General features: G+C 48.0%; 1 protein-coding gene across 4 annotated transcripts; it reads left to right on the top strand.

Annotated features, from left to right (window-relative positions):
- The first annotated feature begins 427 nt into the window (after positions 1–427).
- DOK5 (docking protein 5) lies at positions 428–22559 on the top strand. Of its 4 annotated transcripts, none has more exons than XM_054516656.1 (8): positions 428–608; positions 10610–10717; positions 15014–15128; positions 15217–15336; positions 16086–16236; positions 18579–18714; positions 19688–19881; positions 21964–22559. In XM_054516656.1, exons 1-8 carry the CDS (start codon positions 543–545, stop codon positions 22076–22078), a joined length of 1005 nt encoding a protein of 334 aa, XP_054372631.1. In that variant the 5' UTR covers positions 428–542; the 3' UTR covers positions 22079–22559. The 4 variants fall into 4 exon arrangements, with proteins under 4 accessions (XP_054372631.1, XP_036251540.1, XP_054372630.1 ...); XM_036395647.2 differs by having other exon boundaries at positions 16047–16236; positions 19733–19881; XM_054516655.1 differs by having other exon boundaries at positions 16047–16236.
- Positions 22560–25249: the final 2690 nt, after the last annotated feature.

Below are 25249 nucleotides of genomic sequence, written 5' to 3'. Positions count from 1 at the left end.
GGTGCGGCGTGTTCAGAGGAGCGGTGAGGATCGTTCAGAGGGCGGTACGGGGCGGTGCGGAGAGATGCGGGATGCTCGGGGGCGGTGGGATCGCTCCAGGGGCGCTCCGGGGGCGGTGCGGTCCCTCCCGGGGCGGCGCGGGGTGTTCGGAGGGGCGGTGCGGTGGGAGGTGCGGTCCTTACCGGGGCAGTGCAGTCCCTCCCGGGGCGGTGCAGTTCTCCAGGGGCGGTGCGGTCCTTACCGGGGCGGTGCGGTCCTTACCGGGGCGGTGCAGTTCTCCAGGGGCGGTGCGGTCCTTACCGGGGCGGTGCTGTTCGGTTCTCCCGGGGCGGTGCGGTCCCAGCCGGGGCGGTGCGGTCCTTACCGGGGCGGTGCAGTTCTCCAGGGGCGGTGCGGTTCTCCAGGGGCGGTGCGGTCCTTACCGGGGCGGTGCTCTTCTGTTCTGTTCTGTTCTGTTCCGTTCCGCTTTCCCGGGTGCGGCCGGCGCTGCTCGGCCATGCGGGCGGGCTGAGCGGCGCCGCCGCCGCCTGTCCCGGGCGAGGATGGCCTCCAATTTCAACGACATCGTCAAGCAGGGCTACGTGCGCATCCGGAGCCGCCGGCTGGGGGTGAGTGCCCGGGAGAGCCTTCCCAGGGCTGGGCATTTTGCTGTTTATTTCTTTTCCCCTGCCACTCCTTTGTCCTCTTTTTGCAAGCTGAGCTGGGTGGGTTTTTCCGCAGGAAACAAAAAGATGAGGAGAGAACAATGAAGGCACCTGCATATGCGTTAAATATAGGTGTGGATGGATATATTTATTTTCTCCTCTCTCTCCCGTCGGCAGCCGGGGATGCTGCGCTGCCTCCACCGCCGTCCCTTGGCTCCGGGAGGGACCCGGGGCTGGGGCCGTGCCCGGGGCTGGAGTGCGGGAGCTCCGAGCAGGGCTGGGGTGCGGGAGCTCCGGGCAGCGCTGAGGGTGCGGGAGCTCCGGGCAGGGCAGGGCTGGGCTGAGCGCCCTGGAGCCGCTCCGGTGCTCCTGTTCCTGCTGCCACTCCGGGTTTGGGCTCCTCCGTGGGACGGGTGAAGCTTTGCGGTGTTTTCGGGGCGTTTAGAGTCGCTTGAGCTGCATGGAATGAAAATAAAATCCCTTTCGGTGCTGGTGTAATACCGAGGTTATTTCCAGGCTGTTCTGGGGCCTGTTCCCGGCTCTGGCTGTGCCGGGAGAGGCAGGGCAGCTCCCCGCAGGACCTGGGCTGGGGTGAGCTCTGAAATTCCAGGGCTGCTCCTCCAGCCCAGGGCTCCCCCGAGCCCCCAGCTCCCGGCAGGGGAAGGACCGGAGGGCTCCGTGTGTGTATAGAACATTTCAATTGGTGTATCTGCCCCTCAGGACCGGAAAGAAACTGATTTATTGTGATTTATTGTGTTTATTAAACACTGTTGTGTTGGCAGTTCAGAATTTGTTCCTTTCGGGGGAGTGTCTGTGGTCCTGTGAAACCCACTGCAATTACAGTTCCCTTCTCTTGCTGTACCCATTGTGGGCAATGACTTCCACAGTTTTGGGAACTTGTGTGATGCTTTGGAAACAGGAATGATTGAGAAGCCTTCCATCAGGCTGGATTTCTCATCCCTGCACTGGCAGGCACAGCTCATTCTGTAAAACCACGAGATTCTGTGACATTTTGAGGGAATGTCATTGTAGTAAATTGGGCACAATTGTGTCCTGATTCAGCCTCATTACTGAGCACACATCAGTGTTCAGTTTGCTCTGGTGTAAAGGATGAGTAAGATTAAAGTGTGATGCATTTCCCCATGCTGTAACAGCAAGGCTCAGTGAAGGTCTGAGTAAGGCTTATCTAACCCCACAATAGTTGTGAATGCTGTCAGTGCTGGTGCCTTCCTTTACCAAGGCTTTCCAGACCACTCTGAGGGTGCTGCTGCTGAGGAAATGCTGGATGCCCTCTTGGGATGTGCATGTGACAGCTGTAAAGGACTCATTTCTCTCCCCCCTCTACTCAGAGCACACTGGGAGGTGCTTCTTAAATCGACCTTTTAAAAGACATTAAAAGCAAGACTTGAGTCTCCAGCCTGCTCTCCCTGCAAAACTGATGAGTTGGATGTGGTATCATTAAAAAGAGCGTTATCTGAAACATTCTTTCTCTTCTTCATGGACCTACAGCCTACAAAGTGTAGGTTTGCTGGCTTGTTGGGGTTTTTTATGGACCATACACAGGTTATAATTCAGGGCAGCTGTGGGTAGTGTTGGCCCACGACCTGAGAGCAGATGTGGCTGCAGATTCTTCCTGTGGCATTTTCTGTGAGCTGCTCCCAGCCCAGTGCCCTGATGTGCAGAAATGGGTAATTATCACCAGTCTGGGGTCTCTAGAGGCAGGGCTGGAGCCTGTCCCTGCTCCTTGGTGCCCCTTCCTCCTGGCTGCAGGTGTGATGGGACACCTGGGGCTGGCTGAGCCTGGATTCAGTCTCACTCAGTGGCTGCTGCCAGCTTGGCTCCTTCACAGGGTGAGGAATTGATTTCAACAGGTAGTTTTTGCTTTTTGTTATTTGTTTTTTTTTTTTTTTTGAACAAATTATTTTGTTATTTTGTTTTTGTTTAAACAGCCAGCAGGTTGTTCTTGTGCTGGGGAGGGCTGTGGGACACCCAGGTGCTAGAGAGGGAAGAAGACACCTCAGAGTATAGAAGAACAACTTTCAGACAACTTCCCCATGCTGTGAAAGCATCAGGAAGGACCAGGCTGCTGCAGCCCCTGCAGGACTCTGGTTAACTGAGAGAGAGGGATCTCACACTCCCTCCTGTGTGGAGGATGTGAGTGGGAGTCACTGAAATCACTCCCTGTGCTGGTGGCACAGCTGCCATCAGAGCATTGCTCTCCAGGCTGGATGCAGCCCCTGCCCGTGCCTCTGTGGCAATTCCATCTCCAAGGGAACTGGGAGCCACCAATTCCCTGCAGGAATGGCTTTCCTGAGGAGCTGGGGTGCAGGTGCCACATCTGCAATGAAAGGGGTGCAGAGAAGCAGCTTGCTCGAATCCCAGCCTCTTCTGAAAGGAACGTGGCAGTTCTGGAAGGCCCTACTTTGTAATTCCAGAATTGAATTTGGGCTAATTAGCTTTGCACCTGAACTCTTGCTGCGTGCTTCAAACGTGTGAGTTTAATTGAATATTATTTAATAGAATAGTTTCCATAGCAACATTTGTACCACATGTGTCTTCTGCAGAGCCAGGTTTATTCAGGAGAAAGCTCGCTCCTCCTGACTCTTGCCATCCTTATAGGGAGGAAAATCACTCCCCGAGCCGGTGGTGTGGGGCTGGTGTGTCATCAGCAGTGACACACAGGAGCCTGTGTGCTGGAAAATGCTGACAGGGCAGGAGCAGCTCCTCCCAGAGTGCTCCAAAGCAGGGGAAAATCAGCTTTGCTTTGGGAGGAGGGATTCTGCCAGGGACCACCAGGAGCTGTGCCTGGGGAGGGGGACCCTCAGGGCTTTTGCAGCTGATGCAGGGGTTTGTATCTGTGCAGGAAGCAGGGCTGGTGCTTTATGGCTGCTCTCTGCCTGACGAGTCCTTTTTGTGCTCGTGGTTTTCAGACCATGCCTCATTCTGTGCTACAGGTGTGACCTTTCTGAGGGGGAGTTCATCGTGGAGATGATGGAAAATCTGTTCTTGGCTTTCCATTTTTGGGGTGGGGGGATGTGAACACACCTGAGCTTTCTTTTTAGGTTGTGCTGGCTCAATTAAAAATACCAATTAAAATCAAAACAGGAGCAGATCTTTGAAGTGGAGGGGTTTGCAGCGCTGCTGAGCGTGAGGAGCTGCTCCAGGGAAGTGTGTGCTGGTCCCAGGCTCACTTTTTGGGTTGCACTCCCTGTCCAGGCTGAGCTTCCCCTTCCTGTGTCCACTGCTGAGCTCTGGTGGGAGATGTGACCGCTGGGACTGCAGCAGTGGAGCTGTTCCCTCCCTGCTGTGACCCTCCTTGAGGACAGAAATGGGATCTGTGGGGGTCAGGTTTCTGTGCTCGAGGGGCCTGGCTGGCCCAAAACATCTTCATCACGTCAGGGGGAAGGAATGTGGAGTCAGGGGTGTCCTCCAGCATGAGGGCACTCCTGGGCAGCCCCTGTCTGTGGGGGTTTGGGGTAATTGAGCCCTCAGCTTGTGACAGGAGGGAGCTGAGGCTGCCACAGCTCTGCAGCCAGCTGTTGGCTCCCAGGAAATGCTGAAGTGCTGTCAGCAGTGCTCAAGTATTTCTGGATTGATTGAAAAACTCATTAAAAAGAAAATAGTTCTCGGTGTTCTGGATTGCCTGCTTTGCTGTGATTAGTGGCTTTCTGGCAATATTAAACTTTCACCTGAAAGGAGGAGGGTGTGGAGCCTTGCTGTGTCTATTTGAGTGCTGGGTGAGGCGTTCCCTGTGCACCGTGGCCAAGGCTGAACTGGGAACATCCAGCAGTTCTGCCCAGGGTTGTTCCCACAGGGCACCAGTGCTGGCTGCACAGCCTCACTTCAGGTGGGAAAACTTCTGTCTCGTGCCTAGGAATTTGGAGAAACTCCTGCACAAAGCCCAGGACTCGTCCAGTTCAGCAGAAAGGTTTGGGTGTGGAAAGCTGCAGAGAGATTGGAGCTCTCAGGGTTCGCTGTGCTCGGTGTTAATTAAAGTGAGTGCTGTGGCAGCCTCATTGAGCAGCCTGGTGCTGCACGTTGCCTGTGACATGTACTGTGACAAGTTCTGCACAGCTCTGGTGCTGTGAAACCCTGTGGGAGGAGAGGCAGAGTGGGGGAGAGACAATCTGCAGGACTGGAACCATATGGTGGGAGAGATTTGGGGCTTGAATACATGTGCCAGCAAGTTGATATGAGGATTTCAGAGCCTGGGCTGTGAAAACTGCAAAGAAGAATGATGTAAGGCTGGGGGAAGGGGAAAGAGAAGGGAAAAAGTTGCCTGTGTCTCCATTTGAAGCAGCTTTATTAATAAAACTCTGTTCACCTCTGCAGCTCCTTTCAGGCTGGGAGTTGGAGAGAGGGAAAAACTGAACAGATTTCTCAGGCACCAAGTGCAACCTGCAGGATATTAATGCCCCTGGAAATTCAGAGTTCTCCCGAGCTGCCAGATAAGGTGTTAGAATATATTCACAGATATTAAGATTTCTTATTGCTTGGAGCTTGTCAGTGGCAGCAGGGATGGGATCCAGAACGTTCCTGGGGAAGTTGGAGCATTTTCCTGGAGCTGATGGGGGGAAGGATCCCAGTAAAGGCCAGGGCAGCTCCCTCTGGGCACTGGGGCAGAAAACCCTTTGGGTTTTGTGTGGCACAGAGATGGGGGATGAGAGGCCAGGTCTGTGTCTGTTGTGGTGTTGTGAGGGTGCCCAGGATGAGGTGAGGGATGAGAATTTGACTCCAAGTTCTCAGAAGGCTGATATATTTATATTATATTATATTAATTATATTATATAATATTATAATTATATTCTATCATATTATATTATATATTATATACTATATAGTACATATTATATGCTATATATTATTATATATATTATATATTATATTATATTCTAAAACTATACTAAAGAAAGAGAGAGGATACATCAGAAAGCCAGAAAGGAATGAATATAAAAACCCAAGACAGACTTAGAGAGTCCAACACAGCTGACTGTGATTGCTTATTAAATTAAAACAATTCACGTGCTGGGTAAACAATTCTCCAAATCACGTTCCAAAGCAGCAAAACAGGGAGAAGCTGAAGCTTCCCAGGAGAGGAAATCCTGGCAGTTTCTGGGATTTTTCATGAAATACCACAGTGACGTGTGTCCTGATGGGGTCAGCCCTGGGCTGGGGGATCAGGGTGCTCTGCCTGCCTCTGGAGGAGGCACAAGGAAGTTTTGCAGCTCCCATGGTGGAATTACATTTTGTTTCTTTTGGTGTTTGACTCGTGGGGACAGCACGGAGTGATGAGGGTCGTAATTTGTTCCCAAAGAACCCCCCCAAAAGCCAAAAAGAACAAACCTCAGAACTATTCCTGGTTTTCCCTCAAAACGTTATACAGATCATGATTTGGAGTATGAAAGTCTTGCTTTGATGGTGGCACATTTAGGAGGAGGAATGGATTTTTTTGTGCTTTCCAGCCTGTTTTCAGGTAAATCACCTTCTGTGTTCTTTGGAAGACGGGCTTCGTTTCTGAAGTCAATAATTCCAAATGTTTCCATGGGCTGAACTGACTCCTAAACAAGGGCCTCTTACCCATTTGCTATCCTGTTTAAGATTTATATTTTATTGTAACAAGTTTAAAGCAAGTCTGACCCTTTTTCCTTTGTCCCTAACTCTTCCCTGACCTGCTGGTTGTGGATCCTGGCTCTCTTTTCCCTATTTCCTCTTCCTTTGGTAGAAAAATCTGTGATTTCTGACAGCCCCAGCCGTGCCAGGTGTGTCAGGGATGATTGCACAGGCAGTGGAAGAGAAAGGAAACCTGATTATAAACAGGTGAAATTTACTCTGTGGTGGTTCTGGAGCCCTTTCATCACCAGCTCCTTTCCCAGTGTGAAATTCTCCCTCTGCTGTGCAGGGGCATTGCCCTGCAGTGAGATCAGGGATAAATAACATTTTGCAGAGGCTATGGAAACACTTGAAAGAAAGTAACAGATGCAAGGGCTGCTCCTGAGAGTGACATCTTAATTTGAGCCTGACATCTTAATTTGGTGTTTGTGTAGCTCCAGGAATGCTGGGGAAGATGGACTGTTCCATTATCTTTTTGTCTGGCTTCATCAAGTGCTGTCAGAAATGCCAGTGAGAGTTCAGGCTGTTGAAATGAATATTGGTGGGGTTTTTTTTGTTGTTGTTTTACTGATAATGTCACTTGTTTCAGTTCAGAACATCAATAGGGTAAAAGGAGTGGTACTTCCCCTCAGTAATGTCAATGTGAGAGGTTAAATTGTCCCTTTACTTGCCAAGTAATGTTTGTCTGGGGAACTCTCAATGAATTCTCTGTGTCTGGCAAAGGAAAATTTCCTGTGGATGTCTCCAGGAAGGTGAGGGGGGATGTTTGCTGGTGCTCTGAATTAAAGTGTTCTGAATGGGCTCATCCCAGTGAGAGGCAGAGCCCTGGCACGGTGCTTGTGGTGAAAGACAAGTGGCTCTTCCCTGGTTAAGGGAGGAGTGTAAAGCTTTTAGAGACATTTTTAATGCAGCTTTCCCCAGTTTGGATCTTCCTGAATGGGATTGAACTCCTGAACTCTGCCTTTAATTACCTGGGGACATGAGAAATTCATGTGAGCTGGGTTTGTCCATGGAGCAACCTGGAAAAGGGCAGGAGGGCTGCAGGAGCCTGGGGAAGGGGGAGTTCTACCAGGGAAATACTGCCTCTGCAATCCTTGTTTCATTCAGTGGCTGACTTAAAGTGCTTCTTTAGGTCAGTATTGGTCCATTCATCTACATCAAAAGGGAAACAAGCAAACAAACAAACAAAAAACAAAACACCAAATGAAAAGGTGCTTTGTGTCCTGAGGAGCCCAGAGCTGGACACAGCACCCCAGATGTGCCTGATGGGGCTGGGCAGAGGGAGAGGACCCCTCCAGATGTGCTGAACAGAGGGACAGGATCCCTCCAGGTGTGCTGAACAGAGGGACAGGACCACTCCAGAGGGGCAGGACCACTCCAGATGTGCTGAACAGAGGGACAGGACCACTCCAGAGGGGCAGGGTCCCCCCAGATGTGCCCAGCAGAGGGGCAGGGTCCCTCTGCCCCTGCCAGGGCCCGTCCCCGGTGCAGCCCAGCCTGCTGGCACTGCCTGGCAGCTCCATCTGCTCCTTCCTGCCCATCCCTGGGCTTTCCCGGCTGCTCCCCGGGCACCGAGCTCTGCCTGCAGGGAGGAATGGGGTGAATTTACCTGGTGCTGAGACAGGGCTCACCTGCACACCCGGAGCTGTCTGCAGGGCCGGCAGGGGCTGCATCGATCACAGCAACGCCTCTGCTGCTCCCTGCAGCTCGCAGCTGCTGCCAGAGGGTGACAGCGGGCCGGGAGTGGGAAGTCATTCCCATTATCCCATCTGCTGTGGGATGCTTGCAGGGCGTTTGTCACCTCAGCTCTGCGGGCAGCTCCTAACAAGCATCATCACCTGAGTTCTGCAGGTTTTTTATCCTGTTTTCAGGTTGGGCTGCTCAAGGATGGAGCAGCTGCAGCCCTTCTGCCGTGGCTGGCTTTGCTGCCAGCTCAGGGCTGGAAAAATTGCTTTACTGGCAGAAAGAAAGGGTTTATTCCTGTGCAAATTCTGCCCTTTTTTGGGGGTCTCCTTAGATGTCACCTTAAAATTTCAAGTCCAGCTCTGAAGTACAAGAAGTGCAGCTCTGAAATGCAGCCCCTGCAGATATCTGTGTGCTGTGGGGGATGAAAAGCTGAGTTTGCGAGGGAGCCCAGGCTGTGCCTGCTGCCCTGCTGTAGCAGGAGTGTCCTTGGCAGGGCTGGGGTGGCTGTCACCCGGAGCATCCCATGCCCTAATTAGCGAGCTCTGGGAGCTGTTAATGAGCTGCAGCAGTGCCCCATAGCCTGTGGAGCTGGAGAATCAGATACTCTGGCACACAGGAATCATTGCAAACCCTGTTCTGCAGCTCCCTGATCCCACACTGGGCTGTGCCATGGCTGGCCCAGCCGAGCTGCAGATCCAGCTGCAGATCCAGCTGCAGATCCAGCTGCTGGCAGCACCAGCTGCCTGCCCAGAGCCCAGCTTTGGCCTCAGGGAAGCCTTTACTATTTCTCCTGCCCAGTTACAGTCCCAGGCTGGTTCTCTCCTATCCAGTTTCATGCCCAGAATTAACTGTGCCCTTGTACAGAGCTTAGCAGATGTTCAAGGCGCCAAATCTGATACTGAGCTCCAGCCTGGCTGGTTTTTTTCAGCTCTCCCTGGCAAGGGAGGGTTTCTGCTGTAAATGCTTCTTGGCTCTTCTTTTGGAATGGCTCTTCTCTCCCCTGATGGCCTTAAGCAGCCCTGAATTATGACCTGCTCTGTGTATGGTCCGTAAAAAACCCCAAAAGCCATCAGACCTGTACAAACCCCATTCTTTATTCACATAACTCCTTTTTATACAGTTTTACAGACCTCACGTGGGACTCCAATTGGTCAGGAGCTTTCCTGTTAATTACTTTATTGGTCACTAACAAGTTGTTATCCTGTATTGATTGGTCACTCAAACCCCAATGTGGACATGCAGGAAAAGTTGTTTGTGAGGGATAGTTTTCATTTTTCTGTCTAATGGTGTAAAAACTGGTTGGTTTTCACCCAGGAATAGGTTATTATGTTAACAAACTGCTCACACCAGGATTGCTTTACATGGGAACTTGCACAGTGCCAGCTTGCCTTAGAGGGAATGACAGCCAGAGCAGGCCTGATTTTATGAAGCCTTTCTTGATGGGTCAGGCCACACTAATGCGGATTTTAACTTCTAAATTCAAATCTCCTATTCCTTATCATGTGGAATATTCTATTCCACGCTTACCGGGTGGAATAATTCCTGTTTCCTAGATAAGGAGGAGCATTTTAGGCTCTAGGAAAGGCAGGGTTGGTGGTTCTGTGCTCAGTGAGGAGCTGAGGATGCCGGCTCTCCCTGCCTCCCTCACTTCCAGGGTGCTCCAGGGTTTGGGTCGTCCCCCAGGGCAGCAGCCCCTGGTTTCAGATTCCCCCTCTGCCTGTGAATGTTCTCAAACCCCAAAGCTCAGACAATCAGAGGAGTTGTTTCTGCTTTACTTAACCACATTAAGGATTAATATAAGGATTAGGGATTTCTAAATGGTGAGGTTCATAGGGTGTTTTGGGGAGAAATTTGGTTTAGATATTCTGTTTTTTAGTGGGATTGATAATGACTTGTGAAGATTTGGAGAGATATTTTGTGATATTGGTTAATTATTTACTGGTAAACCAACTAAATAGGTTGAGAATGGCTTTTCTGGACTTGAAAAAGTAAAATAAATGGCATTTGATGGCTGGGATGCTGTGATCACTGAATTTGTGCTGTGAACCACTTGCTGAGGGCCTGTCTGGTTATTTATTTTTTGTTTTCCTCTTGAAATCCCACTAATTTTGGTGTCAGTTTGGGTTTATTTTGAAGCTGCCAGGTGCTGCTGATGGGGAGTGGGCTGTGAGCAGTTGGCAGGGCTGGCGATTCCTGCCTTTATGGGCAGGCAGGGTGAGCTCAGCCGAGAGCTCTGGCAGCACCACAGCTCTGAGGGGGCTGCAGGGAAAGGTGGCAGGAGCTGGGAAAAGTGGCTTTAAAACCACCCTGCACAGAGCCTGCCCCAGATGAGTTGGATTTAAATTCAGTTAGACCCTGGGAGCAAAAGTGACAGGATGGCCCTGGGTTCTGCACTCAAATAATCTGCTTTTTTCACTGTCCATCATTCAGTTCCTGCTCCCTCATTTCACAAAATGCACAGAGTTTACCAAACAGAGAATTCACAAAAATCCTCCTCGCACACAGGAATTTCTGGACTCAAAGAAGGAGGATGGAGCTCCCCAGCAGCTTGTTCTTGTGTTCCCTCTGAATTCCTGAGTGTCCACAGCTGACTGAGGATTTCCCTGCTCTGTGAGTGTTGGTGATGCTCGGGTCAGTGCAGATGCCAAGTTCTTTTTTTGTGCCTCCAGATTTACCAGAGATGCTGGCTAGTGTTCAAAAAGGCTTCAAGCAAAGGGCCCAAGAGGCTGGAGAAGTTCTCAGATGAACGAGCTGCTTACTTCAGGTGCTACCACAAGGTAAGGCACGAGCTTCTCTCCAACTTTTATTGCTTGATTGCTTTTATTACTGACGAAAATCTAAACCTTGTGTATTACTTAGCCTGAAAATTGAATTTTTTTTAAACTCTTAAGGTCCTAAACCTCTGTGTGTGTTTTCATTGAGTGGAGGCAAAATAAATGTTGTTTGTAGCAAATGTCTTGCTAAGCAGGTGAAAAATTACTTAATTTTGTTAAAGCATTTGGCCTTTCCTCAGCCCTTTAAAATCACACCTGAAATACTTTGCAGTGGCTCCTGCTCTTCCTATTTCCAGAACAGCCATCCCAGGGAATGTGGGAGTTCCAAAGGCCCCTGGAGGTTCCCATTTTCTGGGATTTTGCCTCTGTGGGAAGACAGGAGGCAGCTGCAGGCACGAGGGGCGTTTTCACAGCAGTGAAAAGCTCTGCTGGGTTCACTGGTATTTACAGAATGAAGAATTTCCCTGCAGCCGCTGCTCTGGAATGAGGCACAGCTCCTGCTCACCTGGGGGTTTCCATGGGGCATTCTCCTGGGCATGGAGGTGGAAATAAGGAACCTTTTAATTCATCCCAATGATTGTAGGCAGAAACTGAAGGCTGGGAATTATGGGCAGAAACTCCCAGGAGCTGGAGGCTGCTCTGCACCCACCCTGACAGGGATCTGGGAGGAGATCAGGGGGATCCCTGCCTCTGAATGCCACAGAACCTGGAACTCGTTGGTCATCAAACCTTGGCTTTTTTCTAACAAGTCAGGCCCAGAAATAATTCGCATTTCTATTAGGCACCTTCAGAAATAACGAGATTTTTCTCTTTGTTGTGGGAGGGCTGCACAGCGTGTGTAAGAACTTCAGCTCTGTGTCAATCACTGCATTTATTTTATGATAACTATTTATTATTATTTAATATCATTTTATCGTAATATTTTATTATAGCTCTGTCAATTATCGATGCAAATCTGTGTTTTTCCCATTGTGTCCATGCAATATATGAGCAGCACCTTGGGTAAAGGGTATGAAACCCAAGGGGAGCCTGAACGAGGCTGGAATTTCTTCTCTTTTTGATGAAATTCCATGGCCTAGCACCTGTTTGCAGGTGTTCAACCCACAGCAGCCTGGATGTGCAGAGTAAAGCACCATGGAAAGCCTCACTGGCTGCACGAAAATCTGAAAACTGAGTTCAGGTTTCCATGAAAATCTGAAAAAATTGAAAATCATGAAAAAACAAACCTGAAAATCCCACAAAGGGATTTTTGTTTTAAGTCAAGTTTTGTCCCTGCTGAACACTTACTTCATTTCAAACTGTTGCTTCTCCTACCAGTTGAATTTCTGGATCTCTCTGGCAGCTGATTTGATGGGAATGAACGATGAGCAGAGTCCAAAATCAGTCCCTGAGAACTAACACACAGTTTCAGTGTGGTTTGTATCAGAACTTTGCCAATCACGTGGACAGGACCTCAAGGGTCGCCCAGTTCTTCCTCAGGGCCACCCTCCCTGTCCCAGGCTGCTCCAAACCCTGCCCAGCCAAGCCTTGAACGCTTCCAGGCTGACGAGAAGTGGGAAAATTCTGGTTTTCCATTTGGATTTTGAGTGTATTTCCAGGCAGAGAGGGAGCTGAGATGTGGGGTGTGGAGGGAGGTTTGGAGTCATCAGCTCAACAAACTGACAGGGCTCCTCTATTTTTAACAAACCTCCCTGAGAGGGAGCTAATGAATATTAAATGGCATTTCTGGGCAAAATGTGCTCATTTGTGAAGAGCACAGGTGGATAAAAACGCAGGTGGTGTTTTTTTTTTTTTGTTAAATAAGCCTTGTAAATGTGTGAAATTTAAATGTGAATGGTGGAGCTTCTGAGAGTATTAAATATGAGCTGCTGGGAAAAGAGAACTTGTCCCTGCTGCTCTGTATGAGGCTGTAGCTGAATGATTCTGATGGAAATCATAGTTAATTATTGATAAAATTACTGATAAAATAACTGATGACGTAAAATTACTGATAAAATAACTGGTGACGTAAAATTACTGATAAAATAACTGATGACGTAAAATTATTGATCAAATAATTGATGGCGTAAAATTACTGATAAAATAATTGATGACATTATTGATAAAATAACTGATGACATAAAATTACTGATAAAATAATTGATAAAAATACAAAACTTGCAGAGGCCTCATCAGTCCTGGGAGAGGTTTAATCCATCATAAAACCCTAAAGGGGGGAAAAGGAAAATGGTGAATGGAGCTCATTTCTCAGCAGCACCTGCCTCCTTCACTCGAGTGTTCCCTTCTGGGGCTGTCCTTCTTTCCTGGGGTGGATTAAAGTGCAAGATTTTCTTTGCTTTGTTGGTGCGGAGGGGCTGGCAGGGCCCTGGGTGTGGTGGCACCAATTCCAAGGGGCTGAGGATGCAGCTCCTTCCCTTCTCCACGGGAATTTTGGGTCCCCAGCGCTGTCTTGGTGCTGCTCCTGTCCTTTTGGAGAGTCCCAAATGTTTGCATTTGAGTTTGTCCTTGTCTCCAGCTCTGCACAGGGGCTGAGGCTGGACATCCTCACCACTGCAGGTGCAAAACAGAAATAATTCTTTTGGTGCAATATTATTAACCTTTAAATCCTTTCTCATCTAATCCTGCTCTATTTTTTAAAAGTGGAAAGGTGACAGTGCCCTAAAATAAAGGTCATGTGGGAGCACTCAGCTGGGGTTTATGGAGTGAACTGGGAATTTGCATACACAAAGCAAATTGCCCACATAATTCCTTTGGTCCCACAAGGGAGGGAAAATAATTAGAATTCAGGCTGCAAAATACGCACAGAGTTGCTTTTCAGGTGAGTGTGTCTGATTTTCCCTTGTTAAAAATAAATAAGCAACCACAAATTGCCACATTCTTGAACAAAATAATACTGGAGGAAGGAAGAAATTCTTATTTCTTTTGCCTTAGTGATGTGCCAGAAGAATCCTCAATGTCCCAATAAAAACTGAGCTAATTGTGTCCTGCTGACAGGAATACACTGAGCCCTCAAGGGGTTGAGTTTTAATCTGGTTGCATTAATCTTGCCTTGGAACAGCAGGAGTCACTTAAACTGCCTTTTCTGCCTGCTTATGGAATAATCCATTTGGAAAATTGGATTGTGGAACTTGTAATTGTTTTCCAGGCAAAGCTGTATCATTGGCAAGTGAAATGTTTCCAGTCTGACCACTCTGCTAAGGAGGAGCTGTTGAACATTTATTTTAATGATTGCTGTCACTGAGCTGGGAGTGAGGAGTGAGGCACCAGGTTCAGGGCTTTGGGTGTAAAAGCTATTTTTCCAAGCTGTTGTTTGGTTGCCAAACAATGAAATCTGTTTCTGAATCTTTAACACTAAAACACTTTCTGATAACGAAAACTGTGATTTTATTTTGCCTTTTTTTTTTTTGAAGTGGACCAGTCCAACAAATCCTCAAGTAACAAATCCCTCAATAAAGAATAATACAGAGAGCAGCCTTTTCCCCACTGCTCTTCCCCCTGTGCTGGAGCTCCACATGGGTGAATCCTTTGGGTTTCCATCTCCACCTCTCTGGTTCTGCTGGCCCAGGCTGGTGTTTCTCCTGCCCCTCGTGTGAACATTGCTCAGGCTGCAGGGAGCTCTGGTCCCACCTTTCCCTTGGCTGCAGTTCCCTCGGGATGGTGTCACACTGGTGTCCTGGAGAGCTGCAGTGTCACCATGATGTTTTCTGAAAATCCCTTGGCCAGGGTTTTTCTCCTGAGAAGCTGAGAAGCCTCAGAGGAAAAGAAAAACAAGAATTATCTGCTGCTGTGGGATGCAACAGGTGCATCTGTGGTTGGTCTCATGTGGTTGTTTTTCATTAATGGCCAATCACAGCCCAGCTGTCTCAGACTCTCTGAGAGTCAGGAGCTTCTGTTATTTATTCCTTTCTATTCCTTGCAAGCCTTCTGATGATATCCTTTCTTCTATTCTTTTAGTATAGTTTTAATACATCGTTTTCTTTGACTATAATATCTATCATAAAACAATAAATCAGCCTTCTGAAACATGGAGTCGAGATTCTCCTCTCTTCCCTCATCCTGGGACCCTGTGAACACCACCACCCTGCAGGACGTGGCTGCTGCATCTCCCAGGGGAAGGTGGAGTTTCCCACTGAGGCGATTCCTGCCGGGGCTGCATCTCCTCGAGAGCCCTCCCTGCCACTCACTGCCTGCTGGTGCTGTCCCACCTTCCTCTGCCTCTTCCTCCCCTTCTCTCCTCCCCAGGAGCGCACAGATCCCTTGCCAGGCTCCTCGCTCCCATCCCAAATCGTGCTTTTCCAGGTCACGGAGCTCAGCAACGTGAGGAACATCTCGAGGCTGCCCAAGGGCGCCAAGAAGCACGCGGTGGGCATTTATTTCAGTGATGACACCTCCAGGACCTTCGCCTGTGACTCAGGTGGGTCAAAGCGGCCGCGCTCAGAGCGCCGGTTGTGGAACTGCAAACGCGATGTACCCACACGCAGATTTTCTGGGCATTTGTGCAGAGCTTGAGGCAGATGAGTGGTGCAAGGTGCTGCAGATGGAGTGCCTGGGAACACGAATTAATGACATTAGCCTTGGAGAGCCTGACTTGTTGGCATCTGGAGTAGAGAGGGAGCAGAGTGGTAGGTACAGAAATACTGACTTTTTGAACTTTTTTTTATTGCGTTATTTTCAAGCCCTTTAGACTGTACCTATGGATATTGGAAATACAGAGGAGCAAAACTGTTTTTCCAAGCCCACTTTGCTTGCTTTGGGGGGTTGGTTTTGGTTGGTTGGGGTTTTATTTTTGGCTCTTGCTACCAGAGATAATAAATAAGTTATCTAGAATTATTTTGGAGTAGCACTTCTCTTTCTCAGATCAGTTAGTTGCTCTTGGAGATGGGAACGATTTGTTGTGTGGGGTTTTTTTTTTTTTTTGGTGTGATGTCAGTGGCTGAGGCTTTGTAAAGAGAATAATAAATAAACAGTAATTGCATGCAAAACCTGAGCCTGTGGCTACTCCACTTTACTGTGCAAATGAGCTCATTACCTGCTCAGGCACTGGATTTATTCACAAATTGCTCACAACTTTATGAGCTGTTTGCAAACACCAGGATTGTGCTGGTGCACTTCTCCTCAGGCTCTGAGTGCACACACAAATATTTGATGCCCTTTGGGCGCAGCATTTGACTGCCCCAAATACGAGGTTTGCAGAGTCCCAGGGAGGAATTCTTGGTGTGGGAATGAATAGCTCCAAGTGCAAAACAATAGGGATGGAGAGTAGGAAATTCCTTGAATGACTTGCACATGTGCTGGGCAGGGATTTTAGACTAACCTTTTGTTTTTCTCCCAGAGAGATTCAATGTGTATTTGATGCCATCCCCTAATTTAGATGTGCATGGGGAATGTACCTTGCAGATAACATTTGAGAATATCTGTCTTTGGGACATCCAGAATCCCAGAGTCAAACTGGTCTCGTGGCCTCTCAGTGCCCTGCGGCGCTACGGGCGGGACCCAGCCTGGTTCACCTTCGAGGCGGGCAGGTAAGGTGGGCTTGGCTCCTCTCTGCCTTCCCCAAGGGGTTCCAAGGGTTTGGGGGCTCATCTGCAGCCAGAGGCCAGCCTGGACCCCCTGCTCCAAAAAAAAAAAAATAAAAAAAAAGCAATTCAAATGGTGAAACAAATGTGAATCCCCCCCAAAAATACGAATTGAAGTGGTGATAAAAATATAACCCCCCCCAAAAAACTAAATTAAAATGGTGAAACAAATGTGAATCCCCCCCAAAAATACGAATTGAAGTGGTGATAAAAATATAACCCCCCCCCCAAAGAACCTAAATTAATATGCTGAAATAAATACGAATCCCCCCCCTAAAACACTAATTGAAATAGTGAAACAAATATTACCCCCCAAAAACCAAATTAAAATGCTGAAATAAATACGAACCCCCCCCCAAAAACTAATTGAAAGAGTGATAAAAAATATAACCCCCCAAAAAAAAACGAAATTAAAATGGTGAAACAAATATGAATTCCCCGCAAAAAAAACAAATTGAAGTGGTGATAAAAATATAACCCCCCCAAAAAAACCTAAATTAATTAAATTAAAACTAATTAAATTCCATTTCCTGATTGAGAAAAGAATTCCCCCTAAAAAACTAATTGAAAGAGTGATAAAAATATAACCCCCCCCAAAAACCTAAATTAAAATGGTGAAACATATTTGAATCCCCCCTAAAAAACTAATTGGAAGAGTGAAACAAACTATAACCCCCCAAAAACTAAATTAAAATGCTGAAATAAATATGAATCCCCCCTAAAAAACTAATTGAAAGAGTGATAAAAATATAACTCACCCAAAAACCTAAATTAAAATGCTGAAACAAATGTGAATGCCCCCCAAAAAAAACTAATTGAAAGACTGATAAAAATATAACCCCCCCCAAAAAACGAAATTAAAATACCGAAACAAATACAACCCTCCCAAAGCAATTACAATACTGAAACAAACATAAACATCCCAAAGATTGCAATTAAAATACTGAAACAAGTGTAACCCCCCCTCAAAAAAAAATTAAAATTCTGAAACAAATATAACCTCACCAATCCCAATTAAAATACTGAAACAAATATGCCCCCCAAGCCCAATTAAAATAGTGAAACAAATATAAATACTGGTTAAAATCCTGGAACGAATCTACACCCCTAAAAAAATGCCAAATAAAAATTGTATTTATTGTTTCAAGGGGAAGACAAAAGTCTGCATAACTCATTGAAAGTCCAAAAGGGGAAGACAAATTAATCCTGCCTGACACAGATTCCAGAGAGAGCCTAAATATAAAATTCTGGGTTTGTGCAGGAGCTCTCCAGAGCTTTTGCACGTGTGGAGGAGCAGCTGGGTGTGTCAGTGACCGCAGCAGGGCTGCTCACAGGCACAGGCAGAAATGATCCCCTTCACTTTTTGCCTTTTTCCTCTGTTCCCTGAATTCTTTGCCCGTCCATGTGTAGCTCTGTGGCCTGTTGTATCAGTGGCTGCTTTTCCCAGTGGTTTTCCATGGCTTTTCCCTAGGCAGGAAAGGCAAATCAAATTCCAGAGCTCCAGGTCCTGGGGGCACAGGGCTGTCTTGGCTCTTGCTGGGAACCAAAGCTGAGAACAACTCTCAGAGATATTTCATGGACAGAGCACAGCCAGTGCCAGGGGGCTCCAGAGAAGGGGCTTCACCTGGGGGGGATTGCAAAATTGCATCACCACTTGTCCTCCTAATCGGTGCTTTTTATTAATTATGTTAATTCCCTAAAGCCTAGAAAATGTCCTCACCCCTGTGGGGGTGGCTTTTGTGGGCATCTTTCCTCAACTGCCCCTGGAGGCCTTCTGATAAAGATCCACTTTTACATTACCTCCTTATTGAATGATCCCAACTTCCATTTCCTGGTGGAGAAAAGGCAGAAAACAGAGGGTGGCAATAACTTTATTCCCTCCAGGCTGAGAAAAGGCAGGAATAGAGGGTGGAAATAACTTTGTTCCATTTCCTGGTTGAGAAAAGGCAGAAAGCAGAGAGTGGCAATAACTTTGTTCCATTTCCTGGCTGAGAAAAGGCAGGACCAGAGGGTGGCAATGACTTTGTTCCCTCCTGGTTGAGAAAAGGCAGGACCAGAGGATGGCAATAACTTTATTCCATCCAGGCTGAGAAAAGGCAGGAACAGAGGGTGGCAATGACTTTGTTCCCTCCTGGTTGAGAAAAGGCAGGAGCCAGAGGGTGGCAATGACTTTGTTCCCTCCCGGTGTCCTCCCCCTGGTGTGAGGGAATTTTGGGGTGGCACGGGAGGTTCTGGCTCCGTCTGGGCTGGACCCTCGTGCTGCCCTGGGCTGTGCTGGTGCCTTGCAGGATGTGTGACACGGGAGAGGGGCTCTTCATCTTCCAGACCAGGCACGGCGAGGCCATCTACCAGAAGGTGCACTCGGCCGCCCTGGCCATCGCCGAGCAGCACCAGCGGCTGCTGCAGAGCGCCAAGGACGCCAGGGTACGGAGGGCACGGGGAGGGCACGGGGAGGGCACGGGGAGGGCATGGGGAGGGGGGTCCACTCCAGGCACCCACCCAGACTGGGCTGCTCAGGGGGCTTGTTGTGGTTGTTGTCATAATCATCATTATCGGTGTAATTATTGCTTAATTATTATTGGTTTTTTATTATTAATAATAAAGTAATTATTATACTTTAATTATTATATTGTTATATTTAAGAATTATACTGTATATAATTCTTAAACTTTATTATTATTATTAAAATACTACTTATTATTATTAAACTACTACTACTACTACTACTACTACTACTACTACTACTACTACTACTTATTATTATTATTATTATTATTGTTATTATTATTATGCTCAGTTATTAAATTCAGGTCAATATGTATAATTGGAATTATAGGAATTACAGGAATTCCTGCTCAAGGATAAAAACAACAAGGACATGCACATTCCTCAGTGCTTGTGGGTGCAAAGTTAGTTTATTCAATGCTATTTTTATTATCATTATTATTATTTTTATTTTATTTTCTGTTGTTATTATTATTATTATTATTATTAAATTCTGCTCGATTATAAAATTCAGGGCAATATGTATAGTTGGAATTCCTGTTCAAGGATAAAAACAAGGACATGCACATTCCTCAGTGCTTGTGGGTGCAAAGTTAGTTTGTTCAATATATTATTTATTATTAATTATTATTTTTTGTATTATTATTATAATTATTTAATTCTGCTCAATTTTAAAATTTAAGGCAATATATATAACCGGAATTCCTGCTAAAAACAATTCCTGATAAAATTCCTGATAAAAACAACGATACACACATTCCTTGATGTTTGTGGGTACAAAGTTAGTTTGTTCAATATTATTATTATTATTATTATTATTATTATTATTATTATTATTATTATTATTATATTAAATTCTGCTCAATGATAAAATTTGTGACAATATGTGTAGCTGGAATTCCTGTCAAAAGCAATTGCTGATACAGACGTGCTGCAGGTGTGGCTGACCCTGTCGTGCCTTGCAGCTGCAGCTGAGGAGGAGCGAGCGGGCCGTGTCCCTGGGCACCGTGGTGCCCCTGCCCCGCAGCGCCTACTGGCACCACATCACCCGCCAGCACAGCACGGGGCACCTGCTGGGGCTGCCAGGTGAGGACACTGCCAGCTGGGCACTGCCCTGGGGACACTGGGACACTGCCCTGACACTGCCCTGGGGACACTGACACTGCCCCAGGGTGGCACTGAGACAGCCCTGGCACTGCCCTGGGGGGACACTGACACAGCCCTGACACTGTCCCGGGGGCACTGACACTGCCCTGGGGACACTGAGACACAGCCCTGACACTGCCCTGGGGGCACTGAGACACTGCCCTGACACTGCCCTGGGGACACTGACACAGCCCTGACACTGCCCTGGGTGGCACTGACACTGCCCTGACACTGCCCCAGGGTGGCACTGAGACACTGCCCTGACACTGCCCTGGGGGGACACTGACACTGCCCTGACACTGCCCTGGGGGCACTGACACTGCCCTGACACTGCCCTGGGGACACTGAGCCAGCCCTGACACTGCCCTGAGGGGACACTGACACTGCCCTGACACTGCCCCAGGGTGGCACTGAGACAGCCCTGGCACTGCCCTGGGGGGACACTGACACTGCCCTGACACTGTCCTGGGGACACTGAGACACTGCCCTGACACTGTCCTGGGGACACTGAGACACTGCCCTGACACTGTCCTGGGGACACTGAGACACTGCCCTGACACTGCCCTGGGGGCACTGAGACAGCCCTGACACTGCCCTGGGTGGCACTGACACAGCCCTGACACTGCCCTGAGGGCACTGAGACACCTCTGACACTGCCCTGGGTGGCACTGAGCCTGAATGCTGCTCTGCTCCATGGGGGTGACACTCATGGGGATGGCACTTATGGGGGTGGCAGTCATGGAAGTGGCACTCATGGGGGTGACACTCAACCTGATCTGCTGCTCTGCTCCATGGAGGTGACACTCGTGGGGGTGGCACTCATGGGGATGACACTCGTGGGGGTGATACTCAGCCTGAACACTGCTCTGCTCCATGGGGATGGCACTCGTGGGGGTGGCACTCATGAGGTGGCACTCATGGGGGTGACACTTGTGGGGGTGACATTCATGGGGTGACACTCAGCCTGAACGCTGCTCTGCTCCATGGGGGTGGCACTCACCTGAACCCTGCTCAGCTCTCTGGGGACAAGGACGTGTCCTGTTTGGGATGGGCGGCTGGGGATGCTGTGGCCAGCAGGAGCAGGGACGGTTTGGGTGCCGTGTCCCCAGTTTAGGAAGGACATTGGGGTCGTGGAGCAAGGGCAGCACGGCTGGGAAGAGTCTGGAGCACAAATCCCGTGAGGAGCTGAGGAGGCTCAGGACAGAGCTGCCCCAAACCCTCAATGCTTTCTGTACCACTCGGTTCCCCTCCTCTGCATGGCTGCCTTGTACTGAGAACCTTCATCATTCCTTTTGTGTGCTTGGTAAAGTTCACCCAAAACATCCCCAGAACAGGGAAAGGGAGCGGAAATAAAAGGAGATGCTCAGACCTCAGAGGAGCCGGCCCAAAGTCAGCTCCGCGGAGTTGTGTTTGTTTTCAGAATTAAAAACCCCAACAACAACAACAACAACAACAACAAAAAGCCTTAAAGGAACAATTTTTCCCGGTTCTTTCTTTCCAGCACTAGAGGGGGCAGGCAGCCCGTGGAAAGCTCCATGCAGAGCAGGGATGGAGGGTGGAAGCAGCGCTTCCCCGCCTACCCAGAGCTGTTCCATGGATGGGGCCATGGCAGGAGGAGCTGCTGGTGGCAGCCTGGGCACAGTCTGTGCCCTTCCCCAGAGCCCTTGATTAAATCAATCATTCAGCACGGAGCTGGCACGAGAGAAATAGACTGCAGGGGTACAAACCACTTGCTTTATATTTAGAAAAATATCTTGCTTGTTAGACTGGGGAAAAAAAAAGATATAAAAGAGCATTTTTACGTTTGAAATACAAGTCAGAACTTTGAAAAAAAAAAATTAATTTCCTTTTTATAAGTTTCTGTTCTGAAGGAAGGGGTGAAGAAAATCTGCGTGGGCCTTTCTGAGCTGGAGCAGCAGATCAGGCGGGGTTGGACTGAATTAATTGATGTGGGTGTGAATCCTGCCTGGGGTGCTGTGTTTAACTGGGCTGCTGTGCTTTTCCCCCCCTGGCTCTCTGAAGGTGTTCCCAGCCCCCGGAAGCTCCATGGCACCGAGACCTTCCCAGGCTGCAGCTCAGAGGAGCCCAGGCACAGCCTCACAGCCTCTGTCCTCTGAGCAGCTGCCCCGGGCCGTGACAGGGCCGATGGCGACCGAGGCTGCGCACGCAGAGAAGTCCAGGCTGGATGAAGAATCCCTGCAATACAAAGGATTTTTTTAAACTTTGCCAAAAGCAGAAACGCTTCTGTGGATGTTGGGGAGAGGAGCCAAGCCACCAAACCCTCTGGTGTAACTTTTATATACACTGGACAGAGAAGAAATCGCTCCCTAAACACTCCCACTGGTTTTGTATGATAGGTATGTTGTAAATATGTGAGAATCTGCTGTAGTGTGGTTATTTTGGCTCCTGACACCGAGTTGTGGCAATGCTTACCTTGAGTTATTCCCATTATTGTGAACCCTGTTCCTGATCTCTGGAATGGTGGCCAGTTTGAAGCAGCTCTTGGATGCAATTTTTCCTGTTTGAAGACTTGATTGATTTCTTTTAAAAGAATCTCCTCTTTCCTGTATTTATTTCCATCTCTGTAAACATTGAAAATAAAAAAAAGTCCCACGCAATTTGTGGTGCAGTGGGTTTTGTTGGTTTTTTTTTTTTTTTTGTCATTCAATTAGCACAAGCTAATTTTCTTCTAGGACAGAATAATTGTCTGGGGCTTTGAGTTAAAAATAGCAGAAGGTAAATGCTGGATTTCCACATTCAGGAATGTTGTGGGAGCAGAGCTGGAGGGGAGGGAGGCTCTCAGGGAAGCCAAGCCCTGAGAGAGGTGCCAGGCAAATGAGTTTCTGAAGGAAATAAAATCAATCTGCCATCGTTGTGGGAGGTACCCCACAGTGCAAAGATAAACTTAATTTATTGTAAATAAGGATTATGTTTATCCCTATTTTTATCATAGTTCAAACCTTTTTTTTTTTAAATGAAGATCTTCCATTTTTTTTCTTGATAAAGATTTAATAAAGCACTTTTTGCCTCCTTGAGGGAAGGCAGTGATTGAAGTGGGTTGGTTTAGCATTCATCTGAATGAAACACCTTTTATTTTTCCATCTTTCCCTGCTGTCAATGCTTACTCTTATAATTGTGTTTAGCTTTCCTTTCCCTTGCACCTTACAGCAGAAAAGCTTCATTAATATTTAAGCAGGTGAGCATCTCTGGAATTTGTGCTTGCAGGCAGGTTGGCAGTCAGTTAAAGGGTCGCAGAGATAATTAATGAATTCGGGCAGAGCTGTACCTGAGCCCCGGTGCTGGGCGGTTTGGGGCAGCGCTAACAGCCCTGCAGCCCCGGGCCCCCAGATCAGGGCCAGGATGTGAAATCTGCTGCACTCGTTAACTTCCACCGGGGCAGATTGATCCTCTGCTCCCACCAACGCTAATGAAGCATTCTCTGGTTTGTAGGGAATATTCTGCCCCTGCCACGAGCCCTGTAGGGTTTGGAGGAAAGCTGGCTTCAGACTGGAGGCTCTAATTAGAACCTGGGCCTCGGCTCTATTGATTGCTCCGCTCTTCTGGATTTACCAACGCAGGGGAAAGTTTGTGGTGGTGCTTTTTTATTGCCTCTGGGTTCTGATGTTGGAGATCTGGAGGCTGAGAGTCTGAGACTTTCTGTGCTGGCAAACTCCTGACCCCCAGAAGAAAAACACTACATTTGACCTGAGGCTGTGGAGAAGGCTTCCAAAATTGACGGGAAGAACTGGGATTACAAGTGTGTAGTATGATTGGAAGTGTGTAATGTCATGTAGTAGAAAACTTAGAGATTAAAGTTTTAAAATATAGTAGTATCTAAAAAACAAGATAAAAATTTCTTCTCCTTTACCTTCTTCTTCCTAAGTTGAAGTAGTTATGTTGTAACTAGACAAAAAAGTCCACATTGTGGACTTGGAGTGGTTACTTAGTAAGTTAAAAGTAAAAATAATTTAGATGTCATTTCTTAATTAAATACTGTAACCTTAAAAATCCTTATAAAGAAAGATAGTAGGTTTTGATAATCCAAAAAAAAAGAAAAAAAAAAAAAAGGGAATTGGGTGCTGAGGCATCAGGGTGGTTGCTTTGTCCATGAGTGTTTTCCCAGCTTTTCCACACTCTGGGAATCTTGCAGGTAAAAGGAGGGGAGGCGTTCATCTGCTCTAAGCCATCACAAAGCTCATTTTATTCGCACTGGTGAGATGAATTTTTGGTTTTCCAGCCGCGGGATACAGGAATGAGGGATGGATGGATGAGGGATGGATGAGCAGGAGGAGCCGGGAGCGTTGGTCGGGTGCAGTGCCAGAGGCTGCCACGGGATGCCAGCAGGAGATGCGCTGAGTCCTGCTCTGGAGCCAGCAAGCGCTGAGTGCCCAAACCTGCTGCTGCTTCGGGCACCCTGGCAGGGGGATGTAGCTGTGGTTAAAATAGATGAGGAGTTGTGGCTGTGAACAGGAAAGGAAAACTTAAAAAAAACCACGTTGGGACAGAAAAGTAAAAACAGGTGATTCTGATTCTCTGATTAACCAAGGTGAGACAACAGTTTAAGGTGTGAAGCTGGGGTTTAACATGAGATGATTTCTGAATTTGGCAACTGGGTGCTCTCAGGTGAGGCTGTCACCTGCCTGCTCTGTTTGGGGGTTCTGTTGGCACAGGTCTCACCATCCACTCTCCACTTGTTTTCCATCATGGAACCGTTCAGACGCTTCTGGAAAGTAAAACCTGGAGGGCAACACCGTCCCTGATCAGGGAATAAACCCCAGGCCGTCCTGCCAGTGCACACAGATTTATTTTCCCCATATGCAAGGCGCAGAATTGCTTGCCCAGGTATTGTTCCTGTTGTTGCTGCCTTTCCTGTGAGCTCCAAAGGATCCTAGCAGATGGTGAAATTCCCTGTATCCCCCCAGAGCAAGGCAGGAGGTGCTGAGTCCTCCACTGTGCTCCAGGAGTGCAGAAAGGACGGAGCTGCGCCAGAGCCCTGCTCATTCCAGAGCCCTGCTCATTCCAGAGCCCTTTCTCACTCCAAGGATTTCCCCCTTTTTTCCTCTCAGTTTGTTTGGTTTTGGGGCGAGCTGCTCCCCTCTGGGCAGGGCAGAGCCTTGTCCCCCAGGTTTGGGGAAGTGTCCTGAGAGCTCAGGGTGTATTTATCACTCCTCCCACTGAAATGCTGCTCTCTCCATTAACTTCCATCACTTCAGCTGTCACCTCTGAATTTATTCACTCCCAGGAAAAATGTTTATTTCCCTGGCCTGTGGAGTGGGGAGGCAGTGATTAGCCATGCAATCAGGAGATG

Source organism: Molothrus ater, chromosome 17 (genome assembly GCF_012460135.2).
Source record: "Molothrus ater isolate BHLD 08-10-18 breed brown headed cowbird chromosome 17, BPBGC_Mater_1.1, whole genome shotgun sequence".
Taxonomy (NCBI): Eukaryota; Metazoa; Chordata; class Aves; order Passeriformes; family Icteridae; genus Molothrus; species Molothrus ater.
Note: the sequence above shows the minus strand (reverse complement) of the source record. Positions and strands in the feature narration are given on the sequence as shown.

Bases quoted from the DNA above. Each gene is read 5' to 3' on its own strand.
- DOK5 (XM_054516655.1), top strand. From the start codon at position 543: ATGGCCTCCAATTTCAACGACATCGTCAAGCAGGGCTACGTGCGCATC. The intron at 16,237-18,578 runs GTAAGGTGGGCT...GGTGCCTTGCAG, and splicing joins TTCACCTTCGAGGCGGGCAG to GATGTGTGACACGGGAGAGG. The intron at 18,715-19,687 runs GTACGGAGGGCA...CAATATGTGTAG, and splicing joins AGAGCGCCAAGGACGCCAGG to CTGGAATTCCTGTCAAAAGC.